The 12,483-nt window shown below is 48.5% G+C and overlaps 1 protein-coding gene across 4 annotated transcripts in view; it reads right to left on the bottom strand.

The window, feature by feature from the left end:
• Positions 1 to 12,483, bottom strand: part of LOC119167684 (uncharacterized) — a 276,153-nt gene that overhangs the window by 252,585 nt on the left and 11,085 nt on the right. For 2 of the 4 annotated variants that reach the window (XM_037419204.2, XM_075865903.1), the window contains exon 2: positions 10,613 to 10,720. In XM_037419204.2, coding sequence (XP_037275101.2) covers positions 10,613 to 10,691 — 79 coding nt within the window. In that variant the 5' untranslated portion in view covers positions 10,692 to 10,720. Of the gene's footprint in view, positions 1 to 4,130; positions 6,884 to 10,612; positions 10,734 to 12,483 lie in introns of those variants that run through there. The other 2 variants (XM_075865901.1, XM_075865902.1) reach the window with 2 other exon arrangements.

The raw sequence follows: 12,483 nt of genomic DNA, 5'->3' as shown, positions 1-12,483 counted from the left end.
ATCGATTAACTGACAAGTCGTAAAGTGCGTCGGCATTTATCCACGTGCTGTTGAATACTCTAGCATTATCGCAAGCAGCCCCGTAGGCCCAGAATAATCTGCAATGTCCGTGGAGTGGGCGAAATCTTAACAGAACGATCTACTACAGGTTAGAAGCTTCTCCAATACTGCATGCATGGTTTGTGCTGAGAATTACTTACAGTTTAATAGGGCGATAACAAAACTTCATTAAGGAACGTGGCATTGCCCCCCTCTGAAAAAGGCACCGTCGCGATGCTTTCACAAAATATAAAGTAGAATAATAATTCAAGAAAGCACTATGAATAATTTACGATACAGTAATAACCAAAACAGCAAAATACTCTCTCAGTTGATTATCGCAGGTGAAACAGCTTGATTGATTGATTTGCGGGGTTTAACGTCCCAAAACCACCATTTGATTATGAGAGACGCCGTAGTGGAGGGCTCCGGAAATTTTGACCACCTGGGGTTCTTTAACGTGCACCCAAATCTGAGTACACGGGCCGACGACATTTCCGCTTCCATCGGAAATGCAGCCGCCGCAGCCGGGAATCGAACCCGCGACATGCGGGTCAGCAGCCGAGTACCTTAGCCACTAGACCACCGCGGCAGGGCGTGAAACAGCTTGAGGGGTACGACATAGAAGACTTCAGGTCGCGATTGGCACCGTTGAGAGAGTTCGCGATGCCATTGGGGGCAACCCTGTAATCGAGTGGACCAAGACATTGAACAATACTGTATGGTCCTAAGTACTGACACAGAAGTTTTTCACCAAGTTCACGTCGGCGTATCGGCAGCCACACCCAAACACTTTCACTGGTCGAATATTCCACGAAGCGTCGTCGAAAATTGTAACGGCGGCTGTCGGTCGTCTGTTGGTTCTTAATGCGCAGACGATCGGTCGAGTTGTCGGCTTCTTCGGCATGCTATAGGTACTCACTCACACAGATGTTTTCTTCATCAGTGACATTGGGTAACATGTCGGCGCGCGTCGTTGCTGTAGTCCTTCCGTAAAACAACTCCTACAAGGTCATCTGCATCGTTTCTTGTACGGGGGTGTTGTATGCGAAGGTCATGTATAGAAGAATGGCATCCCAAATCTTGTGTTCGACGTCGACGTACATGGCCAGCATGTCAGCGATTGTCTCATCTAAGGCCCGTTTACACTAAAGAGACTCGACACCGAGTTTTGTCTGCGGGCTGTCTTTAGAAGTGTCTTTTCTCTTGTCGCCAACCAATGTACACTGCAAAAACACAAACATTCCACGGGTGGTCTCTCAAAGAACCCGCTCGCGCCTTGTGCTCACAGTCTCTCATTGGCCAATTCTGTAGTCACATTAGAGGCACACGCAGCGACTCCGACAAAACTTGCATACCTGCAGCTCATTTTCAGTAATGCTCCCCGCTCTGCCATTGTCCCTCTCCAGCTACGGAGCACATCCCCTTTCATAATCCATGGTAACGAGGAATGGGAGTGATGCACACAATAACGAAGCGAAGAAAAGACTTCCTTCAGACCCCGCGGAAGCCTCGAAGAGGGCATTGTTATCTCCCCTGAAATTGGCTGCTTTGTGGTCATTTGAAGCAAAGACATGGGGCAAATTTTCACTCAGCCGCGGATCTACCGAAGACACGCCGAAGACAGGTCTGCCGATGCGTTTTGCTGGTGCTTTCGGTCTCTCATCATATTACACTATAATTAAATGCTATTTTTTGAGGCAGCGTCGCCAGCCTAGTGTGACTATAGAGACCCGATGTTAGGTGCTCTATAACCATGCGTGTGGCAGCGAGCGAAAACAGAAAAAACCTGTTCAGGCCGACGGCAGGAGCAGAACTGAGCTTTATTTTCTTTCAACTGCTGAGCACGCTGCACAAGCAACAAAGCGCAGGGGCGTGCACATGCGCCTGAGCACGCCAAAATTAATAGGCGGCCAGTGATGATGATGGCCACTAAAGGGCTCCCTCCCTTTGATAAGAAGGGAAGTCATGCACTGGTCCACAAGGAACAGTCTCAGCGGTCGGGCCTGCGTTTCAGCGGTGGCGAAGAAGTTTATAGCACGTATTTTCAGCTCTGTCAATAGCTAGGCGGGTTTCACTCCATCGATCGCCACACCTGTTTACGTCCACTGAGCTCGATGGTGAATGTTTTTTCTGTCCGACTAAACACCTTGAATAGGCCGTCGTACAGAGGCATAAGGAAGGGTCGGATACTTTCACGCCGGACAAAACGTGCCTCGCTGTGGCCAAGCTCTTGCTGACACAAATGACAGTCAACGATGCGTCGCGACTGGGGTAAGGACGCAAGCGTGAAAAAAGGAAACGAAGCTCCTCCACGTAACTGTCTGGATTGGGCATTGTGACAGTGCCAGGCGCGAAAAATTCCCCTGGCATACGCAGCGTCGTACTGTAGACGAACTCCGCAGCTGTGCAGCCGAGGTCTTTCTTGAAACACGAGCGCACACGAAGCAGTGCGAGAGGAAGGTCTTCAGCCCAAGATGAATGAGCTTGACGAGCCATCAAGACGGTTTTAAGTTGACGGTGAAGGCGTTAAACCATTCTATTCGCCGATGAGTGGTATGCAGTAGTATAGATATGGCAAACTCCGAGCAGGCCGGTCAGTTTGCGGAATAGATCACATCTTCAGCCCAAGATGAATGAGCTTGACGAGCCATCAAGACGGTATTAAGTTGACGATGAAGGCGTTAAACCATTCTATTCGCCGATGAGTGGTATGCGGTAGTATGGATATGGCAAACTCCGAGCAAGCCGGTCAGTTTGCGGAATAGATCACACTAAAACTGTAAGCCGCGATCGGTGGTTATGACACTGGGCACCCAAAACGTCAGATTCAGCCACTGAAAAATGTTGAAGCCACGATAAATGGCCTTATTTTGGTGAGAAAAAGCTTACGGCCAGCGGGTATACCAGTCTACATAGGTGAGGATGTAGCGAGCAGCTCGAAACGCTGAGAGTGGGCCAACAATGTTGATATGAACATGATCAAACCGAGCATCGGGTGGGCAAAAAGACTGAATTGGCGATTTCGAGTGCAGAGTCGTATTGGAGCGTTGACAGTGGAGACATTCCCGCGCTCAACGCTGTACCTCATGGTTCACACTCGGCCACACAAAGCGGGTCGTAATGAGACGCTGAGTAGCACGAACTGCGGAGTGACTGGCGCCATAGAGCTTATTTAAAATGTCACAGTGAAGTTGGAGACGGACAAATGGTCAAGTTCGAACCCGTGGCACATCGCAAGCTATGGCGCCCGATAAAAATGGAAGGGAAATGTCAGTCAGCGCCAGCGATGTGGTGTATGAGCGGATGTCCCGAATTTCGACATCTGCAAGTTGCGCCAAGGGGATTTCTTCATAGTCAAGTGTGGGCACAGATATAGGATCGATACGGAACAGAGAATCTGCGGCTGTGTTGACTGGGCCTTCAATGTATCGAATGTTCGCGGTGAACTTGGAAATGAAGTGGAGGTGTCGTATTTCTTGGGCGGTATAAGTGTCGTGATTACTACGAAAAGCGAATGTCAAAGGCTTGTGGTCTGTGAGGACGTAAAAGCTTGAGCCCTCAAGTAGGTGCTGGAAATGTCGAGTGCCTTAGTATACCATCAACAGCTCACAACCGAACGTGCTGTAGTGCGTTTCTGCAGGTTCTAGTTTTTGCGAGAAAAACTCGAGTCGATACCAAGAGTTGCATTGCAAGTGCTGTAACACCGTGCCGACAACCACACTATATGTATCGGTAATAAGACACATTGGTGCAACATGCAGAAGATGCACCAGCAGTGTGGCGTCTGCTAGTGCATTTTTGACAGCTTGGAAGGACGATTTGACGTCAGGCGTTCATGTCAAGAAGATGACGAAGCTTTGGTGGCCATGAATAGGTCAGTGAGGGTATGATTATGCAGGCGATGTTGGGGAGAAACCATCAGTGTAAATTGAGCAACCGGCAGTGTAAATTGAGCGGCAGTGGAAATTGAAATAGATGCTAGGCGAGAGAAGTCGCGTATGGCTTTAACTTTCCTGTCCAACGATCTGATGCCCTCGCTAGTCACACAATGTCCGAGGAACTCGATGTCTCCGACACCAAAGACACACCTTGCTGGGTTGATGAGAAGGCCGTGTTCCTGCAGCCGAGAAAATAAGAGGCGCAAATGATCTGATGCCCTCGCTAGTCACACGATGTCCGAGGAACTCGATGTCTCCGACACCAAAGACACACCTTGCTGGGTTGATGAGAAGGCCGTGTTCCTGCAGCCGAGAAAATAAGAGGCGCAAATGGTTACAATGCTGTTTGTGAGAAACACTTGCTACCAGGAGGTCGTCAAGATACGTAAATATGAAGGGTAATCCACAGATTACTTCGTTGATAAACCTCTGGACTGTCTGAGCAGCGTTTCTCAACCCAAACGGTGTGCGAACGTACTCGAAGAGCCCGAGTGATGTCACAACTGCCGTCTTGGGAATGTCCGCTGCTCAACCGGAATCTGGTAGTAGGCCTTTACCAAGTCTATTTTGCTGAATATCACCGCTCCCGCGAGGTTGGCAGAGAAGTCGTGAATGTGACGGTGGGGATAGCGACCAGGGACTATGCACGCGTTGGAAGTACAGTAGTTGCCGCACGGGTGCCAATCCCCTGGGTCACGCTTTGGTACCATGTGTAGAGCTGACAATCTAACTGCTCGACGAAGGACGGATGATGCCCAGTTGCAGCATGTGGTCAAATTCTCTTTTGGCGATGGCAAGGCAGTCCCCAGGGAGGCGTCTGGGTTGGCAAAATACTGAAGGGCCAGTAGTGACTACATGATGCGTGACATTGTGGCGGACTGGCAGCTCAAGGTTGAAAGGTTTCGTGATGGCTGGAAAGTCCGACAGAATTGAGGCAAACATAGATGATCATATTCTGTGGCGATGTTCCACTGGTAGTTCTTGGAGCTGCAAGAATGCCCTGTATGGACATACTAGTCGTTCTGTCGACGAGTCAATGTGCGCGGATGTCAACACTGAGGGCAAAATGGGTAAAAAAATCAGCACCCAATATGGCCATGCGTATGTCTACAACAACGAATACCCATCGAAAGGTGCGTCGGAGACCCACATCGATAGTAAGAGAGAGCTAACCTTATGTGTTGATAGGAGAGTTGTTGGCTGCGTGAAGGGGTCAAGTTTTTGGAGAGCGTTGCTGGTCTAGTCGCACCACAGGAACGACACTGACCTTTGCACCTGTGTCCATGAGAAATCTATGTCCGGCAATTCTGTCAGTGACGTAGAACAGGCGGCTCGTCGTATGGCAAGAGTCACTGGCCATCATCAGTGGCTCCGCGGTATGTTTCTCTGCCAGCTACAAGGAGGTCGGCATTGGTGTGCGCTGGCACCAAAGGTGCTGTGATACAAGCAGTGTACGGGCTGACGAGGACCTGAACGGGAGCGAGATTTCCGAGAAGATCTGGGACAGCAATCACAGTCTCGCCCACAAGGGTGGGACGGTGGCTGTAGAGCATTAACAGTCTCAGCAAGGCGATCTATTAACTGCTCAAAGTGAGACTGCCGGTCTTTGGGTTGTGACAGCGGAACGGTAGATGTCGTTGCTACAGTACCTCTTGGTGAACAGTGAGTGACGAGGTCGGCCATCTCCGCCAGCTTAATGAGGGGCAGGTCGTCTGGTACGGTAGCCAAAGCAATATTCCCGTTCAGCTGCAGGCGCTGAAAGAACAACTCACGCAGCCGCGGACTGTTTCGATCCAACTGACTGTCACTGAGAAGCCTCTGCGTGCGAAGCAGAAGTTCTGACGGTCACCGTTCACCGAGCTCCTCCTCATTTAGAAGCTGCTGAAGATGCCTGCTCAGAAGCAAAAACTTGCGTTCAAGCACCGTTGCTTTGAAATCGTCATGAGGATCGATATTGGGGAGTGCACCTACAGGGTCACGGAACTCTGGAACCGCGTCCGTTGAGAGTGCAGAGACAGCATGCTGGTACTTCATTTGCTGCAAAGTGACGCACTGAAGGGTGAGTATGGCCTCGATATGCGTAAACCAGGCTGAAAAATTCTGTGGCCACAACGACGGCAGGTGAATCTGCATCATGGCGATGACTTCCGTACCGATCGTCGGTCTGTCGTTCGCAGTGCTTACTAGCGATACTCACGTCCGGGTCACCACGTTATAGGGACCGATGTTAGGTCTCTATAACCATGCGTGTGACGGCAAGCGAAAACAGAAGGAACCTGTTCAGGCTGACGGCAGGAGCAGAACTGAGCTTTATTTTCTTTCAACTGCTGAGCACGCCACACGAGCAACAAAGCACAGGGGCATGTACAAGCACCTGAGCGCACCAAAATTATTAGGCGGCTGGTGATGATGATGGCCACTAGAGTGACCATAGGGTCTGGTGACTTCGTAGGCGGGCGACTCGTCGGCTGATGGCTTGCATCTGCCTCGTGTCTTCGGCAAGCTCATGTCAGTGCCGTGTCGCTCTAGTGTAAACATGCCTTTGGGCACTCAGTAAGGCCATTACTCTGTGGGTGGTACGCTGTCGTACAGTAGTGGCCTGTCTGTCTCTGTGCCAAAATCGCTTGGGTTAGTTCAGTAAATGCAGTACCTCGGTCAGTGATAAGGACCTCTAGGGCGCCGTGATGCAGGGTGATGTTTCCAACAAAGAATTTCGCTACCTTATATGCGCTACTATTTGGGCAGGGCTTTTGTCTTGGTGTAACGGGTAAGGTAGTCAGTAGCTATGACGATCCATTTGTTTCCAACAGCCGATGTTGGGAACAGCCCAACGTAATGTCTATACCGATTTGCTGGAACGGTCTGCAAAGTGGTTCGATGGGCTGCAGTAGTCCCGCTGGCCTTGTCGGCAATGTCTTGTGTCGTTGGCAGTCCCGGCATGTCCTCACGTAATGAGCGACATAGATGGCAAGGCGTGGTGAGTAGTATTTGGTTCGTCATCTTGCCAGCATGCGGGAAAAACCAAGGCAGCCCGCTGTTGGGTTGTCTTGCAGGGTCTGCAGAATTTCTGGTCGCGTTGCTGAAGGTACAACGTTAAGGTAGCTGGCTCGAGTCGTAGAGAAGTTCTTCTTTATGAGGACGTAGTTTTTCAAGAAAAATGACGCGAGTCCTCCCCTGAAGACTTTTGGAGCGACACTGATTCGGCCCTCCAGGTATTCCACTAACCCTCTCAGTCTCAGGTCAGCTCGCTGCCGCTTGTCAAAGTAATTGGCACTTATAGTTCTTTAGCAGTACTCATCATCCTGGTCATCCTGCAGTGGTGGATAGACGGAGGCACAAGACAGGCAGTCGGCTTCCAGACTTGTACACGACAGTAATGTCAAATTCTTGAAGTCTTAGGCACCACCATGCGAGGCGACCTGAAAGGTCCTTCAAGTTAGCTAGCCAACACAGTGTGTGGTAGTCCCTCGACAACATTGAAAGGTCTGCTGTAGAGATAAGGGCGGAATTATGACGCTACCCAGATGATGGCAAGGCACTTCTTTTCTGTTGTGGAAAAGCTAGCCTCAGCCTAGGATAGTTACCGGCTAGCATAACTGATAACCCTTTCCAGGCCGTCGATTTTTTGCACAAGGACAGCGTCGAATCCTACGCTGCTTGCATTGGTGTGTACTTCTGTTTTGGCATATTCCTCAAAACACGCAAGTAGTGGCTGTGTCCAAGTTTCTGAAGTGCTTCAATATGCACCGTTTCCCACTTGAAATCAACTTAGGTCTTCAATAGCTGCATTAGTGGCTCGATGATCTGTGAAAAATTCTTGACAAAGCGTCTGTAATATGCACACAAACTCTGAAATCGGCGCATGGCTTTTTTGCTGGTGGGTGGTGAAAGGCCGTGATGGCAACTGTTTTCTGCAGGTCTGGGTGCACTCCTCTCTTGCTGATCACGTGACCCAAAAACAGGACCTCCTCGTACGCAAAGAGGCATTTCTCTGGCTTTAGGGTAAGTCCAGAGCTTCTGATTGCTTGAAGTACGGATTCAAGGTGGAGACCCTCGTCGAAGCTCGACGAAAACACAATTACAGCAGACTCTCAGTAAACGGAATCTGAAGGGACCGAGAAAATATGTTCCATTTTGCAGGAGTTCCATTTACTGAGAGGTGAACATGAGTGCAGAATACAAGCCCGAAACCAATCATTGTAGAGGCAATAGTTCTGTTTAACAGATTTCTATTTACTGAGAGTCTACTGTACGCCATCCAAGTAAACGAGGCAAGTCTACCACTTCAAGCCAGCCAGGACTGTATCCATGGCTCGTTGAAAAGTCGCACGTGCCAAGCAAAGACAAAGGGGACCTTGAACTCGAACAGGCCGTCCAGTGTTATGAAGGCAGTCTTTTCTCGATCTCTCTCGTCGACTTCGATTTGCCGATAGCCAGTTTTGAGGTCAAATGAAAAAAAAGTACCGCGCATTATGGAATCGATTTAGGGCGTCGTCTATTCGTGGAGTGGGTACCCGTCTTTTGTGATTTTATTCAGGCAGCGTTAGTCGATGCAGAATCGTAGAGTTCTGTCTTTCTCCACTAACACCACCGGTGACGCCCATGGACTCTTTTGAAGGCTAGATGATGCCGTCACGTAGCATTTCGTCGACTTGTTTTTTTTTATAGCCTTGAGTTCTCCCATGGAAGCTCTGTACAGGCCCTGATGAAATGACCTGGCACTTTCATTGGTTACGATTCGATGTTTCGCGACGGGGGACTGTCGAATTATTGAAAATGACGAAAAGCATTTCTTGTATTTTAGAAGCAGGCTTCTGAGCTATTCCTGTTTATGCGTTGGAAGGCTCGGATTAACGTCGAAAGCTGGGTGAAGGGCTTGGGACGTCGGAGTACATTCAGCAGAATTGGTGACGACAAAAGCGCTGCCGCTGCTGACTTCCACTATTTTTTTGATATAGGCAATGGTCGTACCTTTGCTCTAGTGCTTGCACTCGTCGCTTGGGTTCATGAGCATCACTCTAAGGTTACCTTCCTGCAGCTCGGCTATTCATCTGGCAACTGCACCTCCATCAGTGGCTGCCTTTAGTTTTCTGAATATGAGCTCACGAAACGACCCCTGTAGGGGGGCTGTACTGTTGTCGTCGATAAGGAGACCTGTAAGGTTCAGGTGATGGTGACCTTAACGGGAAGAACATCGAGGTGCCCATTCTGTGGTGGTCAGGTGGTCAGCTATATTGTAGCCACTCGCCATGCTGTGAGGGGGGTGCGTTGAGGAGGAAGCCGCGTAGTACCTATTTGGCAGTACTGGCAGCGGAAGTATGTGTGCCCAGCTGCTCGCAGTGGTAGCGGAGTGGGCGGTTGTCAGGGGCGCACCAAACATCAATCTTCCTCGGTACGTAGCGCTGGGAGGCAGGTGGGTAGTATGTCGGCGGTGGTGTCGCCGGCGGTGTCTGGCGACGAAAATGCGACGGTGCAGCCTTTTGACGTGGACATGGAGGGCAGCGTCGAGCAGCAGCAGTGTAGCTCATTGCTTGGAGTTTCTGCTGCGCTGACTCAGGAATGCCCAGCGACTGCCGAATTTCTTCTCTGACGATGCCTCCGATTGACGAAACTTGAGGCTCGCATAAGAGGAACATTCGGCGAAGTTCTTCGTGCACTACGGCTCTTATGGTTTCACGCATATCGCCGAAGTAGAGTGGCTGGATCTCTGCACAGCGTGGTGTCTAGCGGTAGTTGAATTGTCGGGTACGTATTTTAAGGGTCCTTTTGGTAGTCATCCTTTCTGACGGTAGATACAGCGCGAGAACAGAATGACGACAAAGGGACAAGCTAGGAAACAAGCCTTTGTCGTCGTTCTGTTCTCGCGCTATATCTGCCGTCATGTCATAGCAACTAGCCCAAACCCCCACACTTCTAAGTCGCTTTTGAGACAAATTCTTGGACGTTGTTCAGAGGGTTCCGCATCAGTCCCGCAAAAAGCTCCTGCTTAACTCCTCGCATGAGGAGACGGGCTTTCATGTCCTCAGGCATTTCGGAGTCAGCGTGATGGAAGAGTTTCGTTATCTCTTCCATGAAGAGTGTCGCGTTCAGCGACCATGGGAATGATGGATGATTTTAATGAGTAAGGTACACTCTTTTAATAACATCAGCGATTCAGCTGGTTCCTATTCTATAATGTCCTTAATTTTTGTTCTATGAAGCTACATTTCACGCTATCCCAAGTCAACTCAACTGTATTAGAAAAATGAAATGTTTTATATTCCAGAAATAAAATTAGAGTTAGCAGAGTCTACCACATACTAGCTAGTGATCTAGTGATCTAGTGCATACTGGACCATCAACCTTCAACCTATGACTGTGCATGCAGGCTTTGGTGTGAAGTCACCGCCCGACATGCCTAGAATATTGCTCTGTGGCAAGGATAATACAAGCCCTAGCAGCTTTATTGATTGATTGATTAAAACTTTATTTTGGACCTGAGAAGACGCAGGGGAGACCCCGTGCCACCGGGCTAATCCCACGTAAAGACGGTCAAGCCGAGCTTGGCGGCCCGTTCACGGGCACTCTGGACGGCCAGGGTTTGATCCTTAAGTAATGTATAAATTTTATGAAAGGCAACAAATACTGCTTACCGTCCTTAGTATCACCAGCCTGGCCATCTGCATCAGCCCCTGATGGCCGAGACCGCCGCTTGAGCAGCCGTGCCATCATTCAGGGCGGTCGGCCTAATCTCACCTTGTCTGTAACAAGAAGCTGTAATTGAGCATACAGAGTACAACACAGTCCAACACAAATACTTTGCTGCTTCAGTAAAATACTTTTAGAGAAAAAATGTAAAAAACTGTCTTCAGTGAAACAAGTTACCCCATCATTTTGCATAAATTATATGAATGTATCTAGATAACTTCCAAAAAATTTGGTCTATTATGTCATGCCCACACTATGCTGTAGGGCACATTGCCGTGTGAAGTCACCCAATGGAAAAAGTTGACCTCTGCACAGCCTCCTAACCAATGCAGTCACCAACTGAATTCAATCTAACACTATGAAGCCCACTTTTAAAGCAAAAGAAAAGGCCATGGCACATTTTGGCACATTTAAGAAGCATGCCTTATTCAATTTAAAGGTTTTACTGGCATTACTGATTATATGCATTTGTGCAGCCAGAGTCACATTCAGCTGCAACCCTAAGTTGGACTCCCGCTCCCCAGTGAAAAGAGGCATCTGCACCTAGAACAAATAATGAACTCAATGTGAGCATCAAATGTTGAGTCTCCTGTGTGAGTTACAACTCCATACTGCTATGTTGTAGATGTAGTTCAAATGGCTGCGGAATGCAGAACACCTTAAATACTACTGCTCCTCAGAGGTTCGGATAATGCGAGCAACTAAGCTCAGTGCATGGATCAGTTGTTGACTACTATGTCTACGAAGTATTAAATTTAAAATGATAAACCAAGTGTTGTAACTTGAACTTGGCAACCTTTAACGCTAGAACCTTATTCAGTGAGGCAAGTCTAGCTAGCAAGTCTAGTACTATTCGAAGAGCTAGAGGGTGTTAAATAGGATATAATAGGGCTCAGTGAGGTTAGGAGGACAGATGAGGCCTATAAGGTGCTACAGAATGGGCACGTTCTTTGCTATCGGGGCTTGGCTGACAGAAGAAAACTGGGAGTGGGGTTCCTAATTCACAGAAACAGCTGGCAACATAGAGAAATACTCTAGCATTAATAAAGGTTGGTAAGTATCGTAATTAAACTCAATAAGAAATACAAGATGAAGGTGGTACAGGCTTACACGCCTACATCCAGCCTTGATGATGCTTTAGTTGAAAGCTTCTATGAAGACGTGGAATCGGCAATGAGTTAAGGTAAAAACACAGTATACTATACTGATGGGAGACTTCAATCCAAAGGTAGGAAAGAAGCAGGCTGGAGACCAAGCAGTAGGAGATTAAGGCATCGGTACTAGAAATGCCAGAGCAGAGCTACTAGTAGAATTCACAGAACGCAACAACTTACAGATTTTGAACAAGTTCTACCGAAAACGAGGAAACCGTGAGTGAACATGAAGAAGTCTTAACGGCGAAAATAAGAACGAAATAAACTTTATAATGAGTGCACACCCAAGCATCGTGCAGGATGTGGAAGTGGTTGGCAAGGTACCATGCAGTGACCATTGAATGATAAGGTCTCGAATTCACCTAGACTCGAAGAAGCAACGACAGAAACTGATACGCAACAAGCCAATCAATGAGATAGCACCGAAAGGGAAAGTACAGGAATTTAGAGTCTCGCTTCGGAACAGGTACTCGGCTCTTAATGAGGAAACCAACCTTAGCGTAGATACAATGAATGATAATCTGATGAGTATCATTACAAAGTGTGCAGTGGAAGTTGGAGGCAGGGTAGTTAGACAAGACACTGGCAAGCTTTCCCAGGAAACGAAGAATCTTATTAAGAAGCGTCAAATCATGAAAGTCTCAAGTACAACAGACAAAATA

The sequence above is a fragment of the Rhipicephalus microplus genome, chromosome 6 (assembly GCF_043290135.1).
Source record: "Rhipicephalus microplus isolate Deutch F79 chromosome 6, USDA_Rmic, whole genome shotgun sequence".
In the NCBI taxonomy this organism is placed as follows: domain Eukaryota; kingdom Metazoa; phylum Arthropoda; class Arachnida; order Ixodida; family Ixodidae; genus Rhipicephalus; species Rhipicephalus microplus.
This window is presented reverse-complemented; position numbering and strand designations above follow the sequence as displayed.